This window comes from Antechinus flavipes, chromosome 2 (genome assembly GCF_016432865.1).
Source record: "Antechinus flavipes isolate AdamAnt ecotype Samford, QLD, Australia chromosome 2, AdamAnt_v2, whole genome shotgun sequence".
NCBI classification, from domain to species: domain Eukaryota; kingdom Metazoa; phylum Chordata; class Mammalia; order Dasyuromorphia; family Dasyuridae; genus Antechinus; species Antechinus flavipes.
The window spans coordinates 471,153,865-471,173,553 of NC_067399.1; the positions used below are offsets into that span (position 1 = coordinate 471,153,865).

The 19,689-nt window shown below is 37.7% G+C and overlaps 1 protein-coding gene across 1 annotated transcript in view; it reads left to right on the top strand.

Moving 5' to 3' along the window:
• The window catches only part of RALGPS1 (Ral GEF with PH domain and SH3 binding motif 1), a 702,309-nt gene that overhangs the window by 652,450 nt on the left and 30,170 nt on the right, over positions 1-19,689 (top strand). The window contains exons 15-18 of the mRNA XM_051979668.1: positions 1,983-2,034; positions 2,274-2,276; positions 11,578-11,658; positions 12,954-13,059. Coding sequence (XP_051835628.1) covers positions 1,983-2,034; positions 2,274-2,276; positions 11,578-11,658; positions 12,954-13,059 — 242 coding nt within the window. The remainder of the gene's footprint in view (positions 1-1,982; positions 2,035-2,273; positions 2,277-11,577; positions 11,659-12,953; positions 13,060-19,689) is intronic.

The window sequence follows — 19,689 nt, forward strand, 5'->3', positions numbered from 1 at the left end:
TTTTCAAGTAAAGATGAAATATTCTATTATCTTTGTGGCCATTTCTAGACTACCATACCATCACTCCCCTCAGGGAAAAATCAAAAGGCTTTTTAATCTGGCTCTGATTCCTTGGGCTTTAACAAGTCCTACATGTCCAAGAGCCAAAGTGGGGACCTCTCTTCCCATCTCTATTCTCCTTTCTCCTTCTGATTTTTCCTCTTTTTCTCTCTTTTTCTGCTTCCCCCTTCTCTCTGTTCCTCCTTCTTTCTCTCCCTCTCTCCTTCCTTCCCTTCTCCCCTCCTTTTCCTCTTCTGATATCTTATCCCTCCCTTTCTTCTTTATCCCTAACCTACTCTTTAGACTTGCCCAGGGTCCCCAACAGTCCTACAGAATGAGAGAAGAGACAAGAACTTGGAGCTAAACAAGAGTATCTTGTAGTTATTTCTGGTCACCTTCTTTGCCAGTCTGCCCTAAAAATTATGTCCAAAGACCCTCCCTACACTCCTATACTTTGTCAATATTCCTAGAAGAGGTACAGCTAAATATGAGGAGGGGCCTCAGCATTAAGCATGATAGCTGGCTGAAAAGGAAATGATCAGTTTTCAGATTGAAAAGCTTTGAGCTCCTAATACTGGAAATAAAGCCCCAGGTTAGGCACCCTCTCCCCAGAAGATTTACCACTGCAAAGGTAAAGAATATGGCTTGTGCAACCTGGCAATGGATTCTGATTCCTTTCTATAAAGAAGTTTTTAGAACAAACAAGACATGCTATCCTTTTTTGCTCATTTCAACACCTCAACAATCTTGATTTGATTGGTTTGGTGTAGCTATCTCTTCATCTCCTACAGACCTCAATTCCACTTCCCTGTTTCCTCCATCCCTGTTGCTTTAGCTTGATGATCTCACTCAGTGGCTGCTAGAACATAAGATCTTAAAAGCAGCCACATGAGATCAGATCAAGCGAATATCACATTATCAAGAGACATAAATGTATTTAAATTCTGACTCTATTCTTGCCAACCCACGTGAGGCTCTTCTTCACCTGAGCTACTAAGTGCCTCTAACCTCTGACTAAAGCTTGTTTAAGAGAACAGGGAAGGGCTCAATACTGTTGTCAAGGACACAGTTGTTGCTGACTTTGCTGACACAAAGTCATTTTCCAACCCTATGCTTAAGACCTCAGGCATTCCAATGCATTGTCTAATGTTCACGACTTTCCCAGGGATATACACAGGAAAGTTCTTTTAGGTAAATAATTCCCAGAGCCATATATAATATGACATGCCCAAGGTCTCTTGCTGCCTTGTCCCTCTTTCTAATAAAATCACTTCTATAACCACAATAGGAGGACTAGTTTATTAAATATGTTTGTAGAGATCTGAGATATTCTCTATTTTTATATGTTTCCTATAGGCAACCTCAAGATAAGAGAAAAATGAGTATTCTCAGCAAAATTATTGCCATCAGCTAGTGCTTTGTGTTCCCATAACTAAAATGTCTTATGTGCTTATGGTGGCTATCCAAAGATCCCTTCACACTCAGCTCTTGGGGAGCTTTTAAGCTGCTCTGGGGCCAGCAGGTAATTAAAAAGGCATATATATTCTCAACCCATGCTGATGACAGAAAGAGCTCAATGTATATTAGTATTCAACCCTGGCAGATCTCTGGACAAGTCTAGTACCCCCAATATTTGAAATATTAAGGGAGGGAGGAATGAGAATATGTGACTCAGGCATGGCTTTCCCTGCCTTTTGGGCACACAGGAAGGATTTGAGGGAAGGGCAACAGCAGAAAACAGAAAAAGCAATCAAACCCACCGTTCCTCATTCCCTCACTGTCACCCCCCCCCAAAAGTCTGTGTTTTCTAAATCACTCCTCTAGAATTTAACAGGATGGATGGAGAACTCGGAAACTTCTCCTGCCCTGCCTGGAATCCCCAAGGCAGAGTCTTATCACCAACTGTGAAGTGAAATGTTCATTTACCTATGTTCCTTTTCTAGGCAGTAGTGAAAGCTCAGAGTTTAGTGAAGAGCTGTCTTCAGGGCTGGAAAGGTGAGTGTGGATTGAATACCCTGAGCTTCCCTCAGTCCCCAGCAGCAGGAACCTTTCTATCTCCTTGACCAGCCTTTAGGAACAGCATGGAACAGCAGGGGTCTGTGTAGTACACCTATGGACTAGCTCTCAGAGACTGAAGAATGGTGCAAAAATCTGGAAAGTCATTAGCTGAACTTCAAAACCTCAGCCAAATACCTGTCTGTCTGACAGTGCTCTCCCGGGTCCAGCACTTGGAGCCGGTGATGAGGGTTCCCAGGAAGTGAAGGAAGCTTGGTACAATGGAGAGGGAAGTCAAAGGGCTTCCTGCCCCTGGCATCTGCTACCTGTATTCCCTTGAAGAAGTCAGGCTTCTGGAGAAGAATCAGGGGAGAAAGTGGAGGGAAGGATGTCCAGGACTGTTCAAGGACAGGAGAGATGAAAACAAGAAACTCCATCTCTTTTGAATCAATGCTTAGTTGGCATCCCCAGGTGTGCTGGCAAAAACATATCCCAGAGTGTCTTGGATTACTCTAGACAGAATTAATCACCATTCCAAGGAAGGCAGGCCCAAAGACCACCTGCTTTTCTCTGGGGAGCCCAGTCCCACTTTGCCAGCCTGGCCTTTATTGTTTCTTCTGACTGGGGCAAAATGCACAAAGCTCCCAGAGCAGAAGCCTCCCAAAACAAGCCCTGAAATCTTTGCAGCTTAGGTCCAACTCACGGTGGGTAACGAGCAGGAGGAAGCTTCAGGGGAGAACTTGGCACAAGCCTTGGTTCCACTAGCAACAGAAGGCTCTACAATGGAAATATTTCCTAACAACAGTATATTGCTCTCTGGTGATCACTGTTTGGTCTAGTTCAATACAGAGGCAGAGTTATTAAACTGTTGTTTGTCCTTTGTTCTTGAAGAGGATCATGACATCAGGAAGGTGATGCTATCACATGCAAGTGAATTGGATTTATGGCCTCATTTTCCCCTCCACAATCCTCAGGGTCCAGTGGCCAGCTATAGATCAAGACTGCTGGAGATGGCCTTGTCTCTTTTCTGCTTTGACCAGAAACAGAGGCAGAGTTTCATACTCACAAGGTCCAAGAGTCTCTTTCGCCTCCGCTCTGGTCAGAAAATACACAGAGCAACATTGTGTTCAGTTCTGGGTGCTACATTTTAGAAATGACATTGGCAATATGGTCCAGTGATAAGAATGCTGGCTCTGGAGTCAGGGGACGTCACTAGGTCTGTTTCTTCATCTATAAAATAATGGGGCTGGATTCAGTGAATTCTAAGGTCCCTTTCTGCTCTAAATCTAAATCTCAAAAGAGGAAAGAAATCAGGATAGTGTAAAGGCCTGGAATCTAGTACATACTAGGATCAGATGAAAGAACTAGGGGAGAGAAGGATTAAGGAAGAAAGTTGGGGAACACCCAATTGTCTTTAAGGATTATGAAAAACTGTCATATAGGAAGGAGAGTCTTTTTTTCTGCCTAAGAGGACAAAATGACAACAATGGATAGAAATTGTAAAGATAGGTTTCGGTCATCCAAAGAATTGTCAAGAAAAATAAGCACAACTAACCCCATCAGTAGCATTAGCAGTATTTTCCAGATGCAGATGCATGGCTTCAAATCATGAAGTGCCAATAAATCAAAATGAAAACTCAAAAGAATAATGGGAAGAGTCATGGTGGGTGGAAGCAGGCTGAAGCATGTTACCAATGAAAACTTGGCCATGGCAAGACATATGGATTTGTCCTGGGCACTGCCAACATGGCAGAGTAAGACAAGGGATGGGGCTGATTTACTATAGCCATAAAGGAATGTTGGATAGGCTGGGGAGGTGCTCTCGGGAGAATAAACACCATTTTTCATCCTAATATGCCTTTGGCTTTAGAAGGGAGATCTTGAACTGTTTCCCATCTCCTGCCTCACCCCCTTTGCACTTCATATTCTAGACCTCATTAGCTGGACCCAATAAAGCCCAGCTTACTTTCTAAGATACTGACTCAGACCATTACCTCTTTCATCTGGGGGCCTTTTCCCCTAAGACTCATTGCTTTCCTATTGATTCCCACTTGTAGGCCCAGAATATAGCATCAAAAGGACATTATCAAGGATATGTCTTCCTGGAAAAGAAGCTGGGCCAATTATTTAATGAAAATGAGAAATAAGGGATAGCCTAGATAGAACAATGGTTCTTATTTTCAGTGGGAGGAGGGGGAAGTGTTTTTGTTGCAAGGCAAATGGGATTGGTTGACTTGCTCAAGGTTATCCAGCTAATAAGTGTCCAAGGCCAGATGTGAACTCAGGCCATCCTGATTCTAGGCCCCGTGCTCTAAATACTGTACCACCTAGCAGCCCCAGAGCACTGGTTCTTCTGAATATGAAATGAACCCAAGGAAGGACTCCAGAATGTAGGATGGAAATTCTATGGAAGATTATAGAAAGACATAGGCAAGAATTATGCAGAATAAAAAATGTAATTTGGACTTGTATCTATAAGATAGATTTATGCCAGTTTCAGTGATTCTGCACTTAGAAAGGTAGTTATGAAATGACTTATTCTATGCCCCCAGTTAGAGAGCAAAACTCTATAACAATGGGCTGAGGGCTGAGCAACCAAGCTCTGCATTAGGAAAAATAACTCTTTCCTATGCAGCTTCCAATATACCCTCATACCACAAACAAAAGGTCAGAAAAGAAAGACAATATTGACCACAGTTATTTATGAGAAATAATATATAATTCAGCAAATATTTTCTTTAACAGAATAAATTTAAGAAATAGACAAATGAAAATAGTTCTAGGATGAGGCAATCCACCAATGTTCCTCTCTCTACCCTCTGAACATAGTATTAGGCACATGCTGCTTTCCCTCTCACACTCATATATCAAATGACACAGAGGCCATGTGCTATGTGGATCCCTCTACTTCTCTCCACCATTCCTCAAACCATCATTTCCTCTAGACCCAGAAGTAGGATCTTGCCCTACTATTGATAAAATTAATCCTTCTACCTGTAACTTCCAACTCATATCCTCTAAGATCTTGTTCCATCACTCATCCTTCCTTCTTTCTTTCTTTTTTTTCTTTTCTTTTCTTTTCTTTTCTTTTTTTTTTTTTTTTTTGCTAAGGCAATTGGGGTTAAGTGACTTGCCCAGGGTGTCACAGCTAGGAAGTGTTGTCTTGAGGCCAGATTTGAACTCAGGTCCTCTATCTACTGCACCACCTACTTGCCCCCAGTCTTTCTTTTACACAAATCTTAAACGTTTCCTTTGTCATTAATTCTTTCCCACCTAACTATAATTGTGTTGATATTACTGCAATTCTAATAAATCTTACTATGATTCTTAAAAAATTATCCCTTTTTTTAAAAAAATAAGGAAATAAGTTGTACTTACTTCTGCCACTTGTAGGCTTAGTGAACTTGCCTTTGATTCCTGGAAAACTTTTAGAATGTGTCATTAAAGAAATGGCCAGTAAACATAAAAAAAGAGAATTAATGAGTACAGAAATCTGGGATGATTTTTATCAACAACGGGTTAGCCTTATTTTATATCCTTTTTTGACAAGGTCAGAAATATAATAGATATGTAGTTTACCTAGATTTTTGCAAAGCATTTGAAAAAGTATCTCATACAATTCTCACATACACATTTATATAGTAGATGAAAAATGATGGACGAGTATCAAGAGCTAGTAGGATCATGTGTGTAGAAAGTGGTATTTAACTTTCTCAGTCTTGAAAACTGGGAATTTTGAGATATAAAGGTGAGAAGGGAAAAATGGGAAATGTTTTATATAGTTGGAATACTCATCAAATTTTCAGATCACACACATCTCAATGGGACAGCTAATAAACTGTCTAGAACATTCAACTAAAAAAAGAAAAGTGAAATAGATATCAAGCTCACCCTTGCTTCAAAAAACCAGCTTGCTAGCAAGTTTCTCTGATAAAAGTCTCATAATAAGATACATAAGGAACTTATTTTTCTAAGATTAAGAGCCACAATGTTTTAGTAGAGAAATGATCAAAAGATGCAAAGATGAAGTTTTCAAAGGAAGAAATCCAAGCTATCAATAACCATATGAGAAAAATGCTCCAAATTACCAAAATTTTGAGAAGTGCAAATTTAAGTATCTTTGAGATTCTACTTTACCTTCTTTAGAATGACAAAGATATCAACAAAGAAAAAGTGATAAATGATTGAAAGGTTGTAAGAAAATAGGCACACTAATGTACTATTGGTCCAGAGGACTAAAGGTGAAACTCACCCACCTTCTGTCCAAGGGTGATGGATTTAAATGAAGAATGTGACATTCATTTTTAGAGATGGCCAATATGGAAATTTGTTTTGCTGAATTATGTATCCATATTTATTATGAGGATTTTAGTTTTCAGGAGGTTTTATTAATTTTTTATTTACGTGGAAAGCAATGGAAGATGGAGAGTAAATGCGTATAAAAATTTTTTTAATAAACTCTACAAGTAAAGATATGAGGAGGCAAAGTTCTACAGCAGTTTGTCTGAAAAAGGACTGGTAATTTTAAGGGACTACAGCTCATTATGAGTCATCAGGGTGATGTAGCAGCCAAAAAAGCTAACATGATCTTGGTTTGCATTAAAAAGTATAGCTTCTAGTAAAAAAGATGTGGTAATCCTTCTTTAGTCTGTCTTGGACAGACTCTCTAGAGTATTATGTTCCATTCTCAGCACCACAGGTTAAGGAGAACATTAACAAGCTAGTACTATATCCAGGGGAAGAATGCCAAAAGGTGAAAAGCTTTAGCTCCATGTCATACCAAGATTAGTTAATAAATTCAGAATGTTTAAACTAAAGAAGAGAACATTGAAGGGAAGTGGGGTAGGAAGAAGTAGAAGGGGAACATGATAAGTGTGTTTAAGTTTTTGAAAGACCTTCATGTGGAAGAGGAATTGTTCTGTTTGGCTCCAGAGGACAGAATCAATAGTATTGGGTAGGAATTACAAAGAGACAAATCTATCTATGCTTGATACCAGGAAAAACTACCCTAAGAGTCTCTAAAAATGGAATGGTCTGCTGTGGGAGATGGTGGGTTTTCCTTCCCTGGAAGTCCTCGTGCCTGAATGACCACTTACTGGGTAGTTTTTAATGGTGAACTAGATAGTCCAATAATGGTCCCTTACCACGCTAAATTCTGAGATCATGTGATTCTCTCCCATTTATCCAACTATCCCTTCCTCCCTTTCAGTGCAAAACTTCAGGGGGTATAGGGGAGGCTATCTCTAACAAAGTCTCTACCTCCTCATTGCCTACTTTCTCCTCAGTCCATTGCACTTCAGCCTCCTCCATGATTCAAACTCCTCTCAAACAATTTCTAAATGACCCCTTTTTAGTTCTTATTCTCCCAATTGGCATAGTGAATAGAGCACTGGACTTGGAGTCGGGAAAAACTTACATTCAATTCTAGCTTCAGAACCTTATTAGCTATATCACCTTGGGCAAGTCATTTAATTTCTCTCAGCCTCATCTGTAAAATGGGGATAATAATAGCACCAACCTCCCAGGTTTTGAGAATCCAGTGACATATTTGTAATGTACTTTGCAAAACTTAAGATGTTATATAAAGAAAAGCAATTATTGACTTCTCTGTAAGCTTTTACACTATTGACCACTCTATTCCATTATAAACTCTCATCTTCCTCAGCCTTAAAAACTTTGTACTCTCTTGGTTCTCCTCCCTAACTAGTCCTTCTTTTCCTGCTTTTTTGTCTTCTTGTGCTCTTCCCCACCTCTTAATGTGGGTGCTCCTTTTTTTCCCAATATTTTATTTTTATTATTTTTTTAATTTTAATTTTATTTAATTTAATAATAACTTTATATTGACAGAATCCATGCCAGGGTAATTTTTTACAACATTATCCCTTGCACTCACTTACATTTCGATTTTTTTCCCCTCCCTCCCTCCACCCCCTCCCCAAGATGGCAAGCAGTCCTATATATGTTAGATATGTTGCAGTATATCCTAGATACAATACATATTTGTAGAACCGAACAGTTCTCCTGTTGCACAGGGAGAATTGGATTCAGAAGGTAAAAATAACTCGGGAAGAAAATCAAAAATGCAAATAGTTCACATTCGTTTCCCAGTGTTCCTTCTTTGGGTGTAGCTGTTTCTGTCCATCATTTATCCATTGAAACTCAGTTAGGTCTCTTTGTCATAGAAATCAACTTCCATCAGAATACATCCTCATACAATATTGTTGTTGAAGTGTATAATGATCTCCTGGTTCTGCTCATCTCACTTAGCATCAGTTCATGTAAGTCTCTCCAAGCCTCTCTGTATTCATCCTGCTGGTCATTTCTTACAGAGCAATAATATTCCATAACATTCATATACCACAATTTACCCAGCCATTCTCCAATTGATGGGCATCCATAATGTGGGTGCTCCTTAATTGTTTGCCCTTGATCATCTCTGTACTTTAGTACTTGACAATCTCATTCTATCCCATGGTCTCAACTATCATCTCTTTGCAGATGACTTTCAAATCTGTATTTCTAAGTTCTGCCTACAGGACAGGTCCCCCTAGATGTCCCAACAGCAACATTATATCAACATATCTAAAAATCTAAGCTTCTTATCTTTTCCCCTAAATCTGTTCTCTCTTCCATATTCATTATTTCTATCTGTGGCACATCCATTCAGCCCATGTTTATGACCAGTCCCCACATTTGTAACTTTGAATTGTTCTTTCCCTCACTTCTCATATTCATTTAGCTACTCAGTTCTATTGAAACATCTCTCCAATCCAGCCCCTCCTCTTTATTCTCACTGCAACAAACCCTCATTCTGTCCTTCATGGATTATTTCAATATCCTTCTTTTAGGTATTTCTGCTTTGACTCCCGTTCTTTTAATTTGGCTTTTACCCTGTTAGAGAAATAATCTTTTCCCTACATAGATATGGGAATGTTCCTGCCCTACTTAAAAATATCTTTATTGTATATCAAGTATTTCCAGGTGTTTAAGATTCTTCATAAACTAATGTCATCCCTACTTTTTCAGCTTTGTCCCAAAGTGGTCCTTTTCACAATTTGTCTGGGGCTCCAGACAAATTGGATTTCTCTTTGTCTTCTCCTCTTCCCAGTCCCCTCTCCTGCTTACATGGAGTAAACTCCCTCCCTCAGGCATTTTAAGCTGCCCCTTATATCTGGAGAGCCCTCCATTGAACTATAAATTTCCATTCATCTCAAACCAAATGGCAAATTTTCCAGTTGTACCCTGATTTCCAGTCTTCTCCCTTCCCAACAGCCTTTTCCCCTTACATTTAACATAGCAGTTTGTTCTTTGTTTTGTAACTCTGTGATGCACTTGATTCTGTTTGATGTATAACAGTGATCTGTGTTGGTGTCTTATCCCCCTACTTGACTAAAAGGTCATTCAGGTCAGAAAGTGTGCCATTTAAAATTTTTCTCCCTCACCACAGAATAATAGGTTCTGCATGTAGGAGAGATTTGTTTTATTTTTTGTGAATGGTGGGGAAGGGAAAGAAAGAAGAGACATGAAGAGAGAAGGAAAAGAGAGGAAGATGAAAAGTGAGAAAAAAGGGAAGAGAAAAAAAGTAAAAAGAAGAAGAGAGGGGAAAGGGGAAAAGAGAGGAAAGAAGAGAGAAGGGGAATTCTCTTACATGAAGATAATTTATCCAGGATCAGAACAGAATGGGGAAAGAAGATCTGGAGTCAAGGCTCCTGGAGTCCAAAGCTCCAATAGCAGGAAATCCTGAGATTTTTTTAATCTGGTTAAAAAAAAAATAAATACTGACTGACTCAGTCTCTGTTTCCTTATCTGTAAAATGTACATAATGATACTTGTACTCCCTATCTTTCAGGATAATTTTGAAGCTCAGTAGACCTTGAAACAATATATAAGCTTTCAAGTTTTGGCTCTATAACTTCCTAGGTGTGTGACTGTGAGTAAACCAGTTTCCCTCTCTGAGCTTCAGTTTCCTCATATGAAAAATGAGAGTGATGCTATTTATACTCCATACTTGAAAGGGTTGTTGTAAAGAAAGACTTTTTAAAACTTCATGCTATAGAAATCATTAACAAGAGTCCCTAACATAAGTACTCTAGATATTCTACTTTTTTACTAGGACTTATACAGGTAAACTTGGGCAAATGACTTCTCAATTTATTATGAGATGAGAGAATTGATATTTAAGAGAGGTTCAGAGGTTTCGATGTTAAACATTAATAAGATACACCTATATAAGGGGAATTATATGTAAAAATGATTGAAGGAACTCTATATTAGCACTGTGGATTCAGTGTTTTCCTCTGTAAAATGGTAGGGGCAATGGCATTTGATGAGTTCTATGCTCTCTTTTAGCTCTAATGCTCTATAAGGCTGAAAGCAACAGAATTAACCATATTCCAGAATAAGAACCAGAAGTATCCCCAAATAATTTAGCAATATGGAGGACTCTACTATAAAAGACCACTGGTCCAAATTCTCAGCCATAATTAATAGGGTGCTGGTTTTGGAGTTCTGGGAGATCTATACTTGAATGGGCTTCTAATACTGCTTAGTGACAGGTGTGCTGGAGGCATCTTGTAATAGCTCCCAAGAATCAACAGTTAAATTTTTTTATGAATCTTTACACCTCAGAAATCAGCAAATGCTACAAATCAGGGGTTGATTTAAGATAATAATGGAGACAATGCTCACAATGAAAATTAAACTTCAATAAACATTAAGAAACTATATGCTGGGAACTGCAAAAAATGGGAAAAGAGGCAAAAGATAGTCCCTAGCCTCATAGAATTTACAATGTAATGGGTGTTCAACTGGTAGTTAAACATTTACTAAAACATTCTTGTGTGACCATACATAATCAACTTAGCTTCTGTGAGCCTCAGTTTCTTCATCTGTAAAAGGAGAACAGTACCTGTACCTCACAGGGCTATTAGGATCAAATGATATCATAAGTATTGTGTGCTCTGTAAACTTTATAGCCCTAGATGAATATCAGTTATCATCATCATTATAATTATTATTATTATTATGTCCAACTGAAATAATCTCTATAGACAAATTTTTAATTATATATTTCTAAAATAAATTTCCTTCAGAGAAAAGAAAGGAAAAGGCACCTTTCTTTCTTATTTGTAGTAGGGCAGTATAGGTGTAGAATACTGAATACAATCAGTTTCAGATTTAATTAGTGTATTGGTTAGTTTGGCTAAACTGGTCTTTTCCCCCTCCTTTTTTTAATGCAGTATGGTTCTTTGAGTGGGAGTAAGGTGGAGAAAAATAGATTGGGGAAGGTGATGTGAAAATGAAAAGTATAAATAAAAAGTTAGAATACATATATAAAACTAATTTCAACTTGCTGCTTCTAGAACCCTAAGTGGGAAACCAACTTTCCCAGGTGTGTTGTTTACTTAACAGAGCCACAGAGTGGTGAAAAGAGAGTGCCAGTGACTTTCTGATGTACTCAGTACAGGTCTTTCCCCCTAATTTATGTCCCTAAACTTGTAATAATAGGATATTTAGAGCATATCCATTTCCATTTGTCAACAGGGGTCGACTATATGCTACCTTGGGACCCAATTGGCGGGTTCCAGTTCGGAACTCTCCCAGGACCCGGAGCTGTGTCTACAGGTAAAAGTTATATGGTATGGGTGATTCTCCATCTTCCATTTATTTACTCAATACCTTATGTGTCAGTCACTCACTTGAGGGCTCCCCTGCTTTGCACGTTGGTAGTTGCCATGAGCACTAGTTCTATTCTGTATGTCTGGAAGTTCTCTACAACATACTGAGAGACAGTGAGATCCCCTTAGCCCCTCAGGTCCAATGCCTATTTACTTACAGCCCGGTGCCCTGAGTCCTATTTGGTCAGCTCCTGGAGCTAGCAGAATCCCAGAAAACCATCTGCCCATCGCCTTAGTGAGAGATACAGAGAAAAGTGTTTTCATGGTATAGTGAAAGGAGCCCAAGATTTGGAATTACAAGAAACAACGAACTTCTTCAAACTTCAGTTTTTGACTTCATCTCTAAGCTTCCCTCTATCCCTAATCCTACGATACAATGGACCAATATGATTGGTGGGAGTTGATGTAAGACTGCAAAAGGGGAGGAAACAGCTGAGGGAGTTCATGGGGGAAACATTGCTAACTCGTCCTAGAAATCCATAGTATGACCTTTCCTCTCTTTGGTCTCATTTTCCCGTTTTTTACTTGTGTTTTGCCTGCCTCCTCCAGACTTTCCATGTGAACTGAGGTCTCTGTTCTTTCCAAGCTTGTTCACTAAGCAGGATTCAATAGCAGGAAGCCCAGGAAGCTCCCAGAGCCACATTGGAAGGCACTGTGACCGTTGGGTGGGAGGATATGAAAATATGCAGATGGCAGAAGGCCTGAGTGTTAGCCACAAGGCCAGTCTCATCATGTCACTGTCCCAGGACACTGTGGGCTTCAGATAGCCTGCTCCTGAGATTCTGAAAAGTTATCTCCAAACTCTTCATTGCTTCAATCTGGAAATCTCCCTTGCAGGAGTTTCAGCTCCATTTTTTTAGGTTCACAGAGAACCTGCTAAAGTTCCTTGCATGGGTTGTAACCCATGTATTCCCATGAACAAATAATGGTGAGAGTGGTTGTGACGATCCAGTGAGATAATATCTGTATAATGCTTTGCAATCTTTAAAGTACTACATAAATGTTAGCTATTATTTTTGTTCTTGCTAACAAAGGCTCACTGTTGGACATGATTACTGCATAGATATAATTAGAATTTCTTAAATTCTTAAGGCATTCATACTGAAGAAGTGACTGTAAGGAGTGATGCTCCCTATCTACCACACAAGGGGACTACTGGGAGATAGCTAGAGTTTCCTACAAGGCTGGACTGTCTCTCATACCCTCTATGGAGAAATTTTGATGATGATTTCCTCTCATCAGTCCCACAGGACCATGCAGCTGTGCACTGGGGAACTCAGCCGGGGTCATTACCATGGAAGGTCCTTTGAAAAGAAAAACATTACTCAAGGAAGGACGAAAGCCTGCGGTAAGTGCAGACCTAATATGGGAACAAATGTCAGCCATTAAAATACTGAGTGTTTCTGACTCCCAGTCTGCCTTCATCCTGGGAAGCAGGATGGATGTGACAAAGTACCCTAAATTTTCCTCAGGCTGGGGATCCATAAGCCCCTTTAAGTTATCTTTGATGAGTCTTCTTGCCCTCAGAGGAATTTTTCTCCCTGTCCTAATACCACCACCCAAATCCTGGAAACCAGTCAGCAATCAAGGTTTCTTTAATCCAATAAGGACTGAATGTGTAGGAAAATGGAGACAACTTCATATTAACAGAAGGCCAAGAAATTCAAGAAAGTATAAAATGTATCATTTGCAAGTGCTCTCAGCCAATGTTTGGTGAATATGTCCTTTCAAACCTGTGTGTGCAGCATCATTGGAGATAATTCATAAAAAATAGTTCCCTGACTCAATTCAGATAATGGGCAGATTAATGTATTCAGTTGGGAAAGTTGGTTGTAATTAAGCCTAAACAAAATGAGAAAGCCCACAGCCCAGGGTCCAAGAATTGATGTAGAAAAGACTCTTTAATTGTCTTCTCTTTACTGTGATGACGACCCTAGTGAAAAATACTTGTAGCTACTTCCTTGGGCACCAGACAAAGGAATAAGGCTGAGACTTGAGGAGAGTCATCAGCAAAACTTTACCCTCTCAGTTGGCAATTCAAATCCTACCTCACTCTTACCTCTACAAACATATGACTCTTATTAAGTATAATATTTATTATGTTCAACATACAGATGTGTACATATATATGTATGTATGTATGTATGTATGTGTATATACACAGACCCTCACATAGAGTGTATCCCAAAAGTCTTAGTGCAGTTTGGCTAGAATAAATTCCCTCCTCCTCTCAAATCCAGGCTCTATCTCTTCCATGAAACTTTCCTTGACATTGGTTGATTATTCCATCTTTAATTACTTGGAAGAGTACTTATCTGTAACTATAAGTACTCCACAAATACAAGGCAATTAAATGAATTAGTAGGGCAGCTAGGTAGATAGAGAGGATTCAGGAAAACTAATCTTCTTAAGTTCAAATCTGGCCTCAAATACTTACTAGTTGTATGACCCTAGACTAATAATTAACTCTATTTGCCTCAGTTTCTTCTTCTGTAAAAATGAGTTGAGAAGGAAATGGCGAACCACTTTAGTATTTTGGCCCCCAAATCCCTCAAACTAACAAAGCAAAACAAAACAAAATTAAAAAAAAAAACATGAAGAATTAGAGACAACAGAAAAAAAAATGGAAAAAGTGCTAGACCAAGAGTGAGAAAACCTGAATCCAAATATTATCTTCTTTGAGAACAGATACTGTTCCATTTGTAACTGCAACAAGCATAGTACCCTAGACATGGTAGGTGAGTAATAAATGTTCATTTAACTGATTTGACAATAAATACCTTTTCTGAAGAGGATCATTGCCAATATGATCTGTCATCTTCTTTGTTTTTGGAGAGAGGGGCATCAGGTCATGTTGAATAGTAAGGAAACGCCTTCCAAACTGTGTCCTGATTTCTAGACTAGGTTTAGAATGTGGGGGTCTGGCAAGACCACCAGTGTCAGGATCCTGCAACCAAGAAACGTGAGAGATGGGTCAAGAAGGGGTCAGAAAAGATCTCACATCTTGCCATACTTTGTACCTAAGATTTCAGGCAATTTGCTCGATGCAAAAGACTTCACAGAAACATATGGCAGAGAGGAGCACAAGCACAGACATACTAGGAAAGACACCCAATTAATCATCCCTCCCGGGATAGCGGGCTCTGCCACAATCAAGACTCACCTGGCTCTCTTGCTCCTCCTTCTGGAATGCTGCTACTATAGCACAAAGGCCAATTTCTTATCACCAACCCCCCAAACCTTGACTCTCCCTGCTCCTTTCTGCTATGGAAAAGAAGTCTTAGGATTGGAGGCAGATCTATACCCAGGGAGAGGACTGTGGGGACTGAGTGTGGATCACAATATAGCATTTTCACCCTTTTTGTTGTTGTTCACTTGCATTTTGTTTTCTTTCTCATTTTTGTTTCCTTTTTAATCTGATTTTTCTCATGCAGCAAGATAATTGCATAAATATGTATACATATATTGGATTTAACATATATTTTATCAAGTTTAACATATATTGGATTACTTGCCATCTAGAGGAGGAGGGTAGAGGGAAGGAGGAGAAAATTTGGAACATAAGGTTTTGCAGGGGTCACTGTTGAAAAATTATCCATGCATTTGCTTTGAAAATAAGAAGCTTAAATAAATATAAAAAAAGAATTGGAGGCTGACACTATAGGGTCTGTATCCCAAAGAAATTATTAAAAAGGGAAAAGGCTCCACATGTGCAAAAATATTTGTAGCAGCTCTTTTTTGTGATAGCAGGGAATCGGAAACTAAGTAGATGTCCATTAATTGGGGAATGGCTAAATAAGTCATGTTATATGAAAGTAATAGAATATTATTATTCTATAAAAATGATGAACAGGGTGATTTTAGAAAGACCTATAAAGATTTACATGAACTGATGCTGAATGAAGCAAACAGAACCAGAAAAACATTGTACACAGCAATAGCAGTATTGTGTGATGATCAGTTATAACATATTTGTTTCTTCTGAGCAATTCAGTGATCTAAGGCAATCACAATAAATTCTGGATGGAAAATGCCATCTGCAGACAGACAAAAACCTATGGAAAAATGAATGTAGACCAATATATGTTATTCTCACCTTTTTTTCCCTTATGTTTTTTTTCCTTTTGTCCTGGCTTTTTCTCCTAACATAATACATATGGAAATATGTAAAAAATAAATGTATATATATAACAAAAATGTTTTTACATGTAACTGGGGAAGTAAAAATGATAATAAAAAAGATTATGAGGGGAAAAAAGAACTGGAGGCAAATTGTTGTCCTCATTAAAGCTATTATGTTCCAAGGTACCACCTTCCATTTCCCTAGATTGGGAAATCTTTGATAATATCGAAAATGATATAAATCACACCAGTTGTTTTTAATCCTTGGATGTTGTAGGCAAGGTCTGAATGTACAAAACAGCATAGGTTCAGCTATCCTTTTAAACCTACATGTATTTTTCTCTAGAATAAACTTCAGCCTGAAGTTCTGCTAAATTTCTAAAAGCTAAATTTCTAAACTGGGACTGTCAATTTTCTGCATGTCAATTGCCATAGACTTTTTTCATTTAATTCAATTTTACTTTTTTCCCACCTAATTACTAGTATTGCAATAGTCATATTTGTGACTATTATTCATTTCAGATGTTCTTCATTTTAGCTATATCCTGGAGCAAATAAGCTTTTGTGGGCTATACTGGAAACCTAACCACTATTTTTCTTTCTTGCAATTTTGTTTTTAAACTTAACAAAACAAACAAACCAATATGAAACAATATCTACAACTATTTTCAACTTTTTAATGATAATAATAACAACTTCTCCATTATTCCCTTCTACTCTCTTCTACTCTACCCTCTTCTACTCTCTTAGGTATATTTCACCCCTATATTCACAAATAGAGGTAGACATACACACATATATCCTGCTTGGTCATAATAAAGATAGGATTTTAAGAAAAGGGGGTGAGCAGAATCAGGCAATGGCAGTTTCTCTGCGGGTGCTGAGGCTCTAAATAGGAGAAAAAAACAGCATTTCAACTGCTGTATTTGGCACATATAACCTTTATTGGTATACTGAGATGCCCCAATAAATATTTAATTGCAATACCTCAAGGACATGTGATTTTATCCCGGTGTGTGGTCCCTCCTTTGATGCAGGTCCCAAACCTGCCACATCTTATTAGATGGTATTTGTCAGTTGCTAAGCCAATGACTTTGTAACCATCATTACAGTAATGAGTACCTCTAAACTCATCTGTGCTGGTTCCCAGATGACAAACAATTTATCACCCTGTCCTCAAAACCTTTCCAATTTATTTGGACCTACCAGAGCTAACTCTCTTTATTTATTTGTCTATTTTTTTCAATAATATTTTATTTTTCCAGATACACGTAAAGATAATTTTCAACATTCGTTTTTGTAAGACTTGGTGCTCCAAATTTTTCTTCCTCCCTTCCTTAACTCCTTTCTCCCCAATATAGCAAGCAACTTAATATAGGTTAAAGATGTGAAATCCTATTAAATATAGTTCCATATTTATCCTGTTGTGCAAGAAAAAAATCAGACCAAAAAGAAAAAACCATAAGAAAGAAAAAACAACCAAAAATTGAAAATACTATGGTTTGATCCACATTCAGTCTCCATAGTTCTCTCTCTGAATGTGGATGGCATTTTTCATTCTAAGTCTATTGGAATTTCCTTGAATCACCTCATTGTTAAAAAGAGCCAAGTCTATCACAGTTGATCATCACATAATCTTATTGTTTTTGTGTACAATGTTCTCTTGGTTCTGCAGAGCTCACACTCAACAGGCATTTGAGAAGCTAGAGTCACCTCTATACCACAGTGAAGTACTGGAGGACTTTAGAAGAGAAAATATATCTAAACAAATATGAGTAAATAAAATCAGATAAATTAAAGTAAACTTTTAAAATAATTAAACTATAAAAGATCAAAAGTAAAGCCCAATATAACCCTAAGGAGGTCAGTGACAAAAAGAAAGGCATCAAAATATTCATAAAAAGCATTTTTTACTTAACCAAAGAATTAGGGAGGAAAGCAGATGTCCATAATTTAAGGAATAAGTAATAAATTGTGATCTATAATTTAAGGAATAGGTAACAAATAAAATAAAATGGCATATTACAATGTTATAAGAATTATAAAATTATTATAAGATAAATTATGAAGAATTTGGAGAACCATGGGAAGACATGTGAACTGAGACAGAGTAAAATAAATAGAAACAGAAAAGTATCATGCCCTATGACTAAAATAATATAAATGGAAAGAACCAAAAAAATCCGAACTATGTAATTAACTATAACAATCAAGCTCAGCCCCAGAGAAGAGGTGAGAATGTATATAACTTCCTTCTTCAAAGAATGTATAATTGTACTTTGTCAGACTAATATATGGCTGAAATGCTTTGTTTTTCTTTCATTTTTAATTCTTTGTTAATAGAAATCCCTTATTTGTAGTGGAGAAATAGTTAGAAATTTAAATGACATAAAAATAAAATATATAAATGACTTTTAAAGTAAAGCCCACCCTCTAGGTTAAAACAGAATAAGGAATACAAGAAATCCTAGAATCCTAGAGTTAGAAGTGATTGCATTGGTCTCATGATCAAACCATCCACTTAGTGAAGTAATTCTCTCTTCCATATCTATCCAGTTGGTGATCATAAAGTCTCATCTTGATGATTTTCAGCATTCACTACTATTTAAAGGAGACTTTCAATTTGCATCCTTATAACTTCCATTATTTCTCTTTATTCGTTTCTCCAGCAGTAAGTAGCTAAAATTTCATAATAGTTCACTCAGAATCCTGAAAGAATTTGTCAGTATGGCCATTACTTCACAGATTTTTTTTTAATTATTAAAAATAAGAAAGGTTTCACAGGAATAGAAAGTCCCGATTTTCAAAATGAAAAAGAAATTAGATTCTGTATTACTTATTAAGGGAATGGTTTGTCAGTATGCAGAAAGGGAAGTAGGGATCACTGTGAGTCATTTTATGTCCACTAGGAAAAGGTCATGTCAGATTTGCTTCATTTCCTTTTCTGATAGGATTATAAGACTAGACTGGGGAAAGGCCACAAACACAAACACAGCATAACTAGATTTCATTGAAGCATAGTACAGAGTCTTTCATAATACTCTTATGGATGAGATAGAGAAATGTGAATTAGACAACAATACAATTAGATGGATTAGTGTTTGTTTGAATAACCAGACCCAAGTTAGGTAGATTGATGTAAACTTTGGAAAAGGTCTCTAGTGACATACTGTAGCATCGTGTCCTTGACCCTGATCTTGCTAGTATTCAGTGACTTTGAAGATAAGACAATAAATAGCTTTCTTCTCTAATCTGTCAATATGAAATTGGAAGTGGTAACTAATATGCCATTTTACATAATCTCCAGAAATATCTTGATAGATCTAAAATATGGGCTAATTCTAAGGTTAAATTTCACAGGGAAAAAAATAAATCCCAACTTCCTTTAAGTGATCCCTGTGTGACTTCAAACATTGCAGTAAAAGGAGTGCTAAAATTTGGAGTCAGAGCAATTGAGTTCTAATATTGGTTCCAGGCATGTAAGTAACTCAAGTTTTTACCACATATAAAATGAAGATCTCTGACTAGAACAGCTCAAAACAGATTTTGGCTCAATATAAGGAAATATTTCTTAATGATTAGTCGCCCAAAAATGGAATCAACTACCTTGGAAGGAAGTAATTTATTAATTACTATAAGAGATCCTCAAATGGAGTTTGGATGACCACTTGTAACGGATGGGATGTAAAGGGAATTCTTGCTTAGGTCTTTGTGGAATCAGATAACCACTAACGTCCCTACCTATTCTGAGGTTCAGTGATTCCATAAGGTAGCATCTTAATAAGGGGGAAAGACAAGTTTTTATGTAACTACAATACAAAGAAGATTGTTGAAATTCAGTCATATTTGACTGATT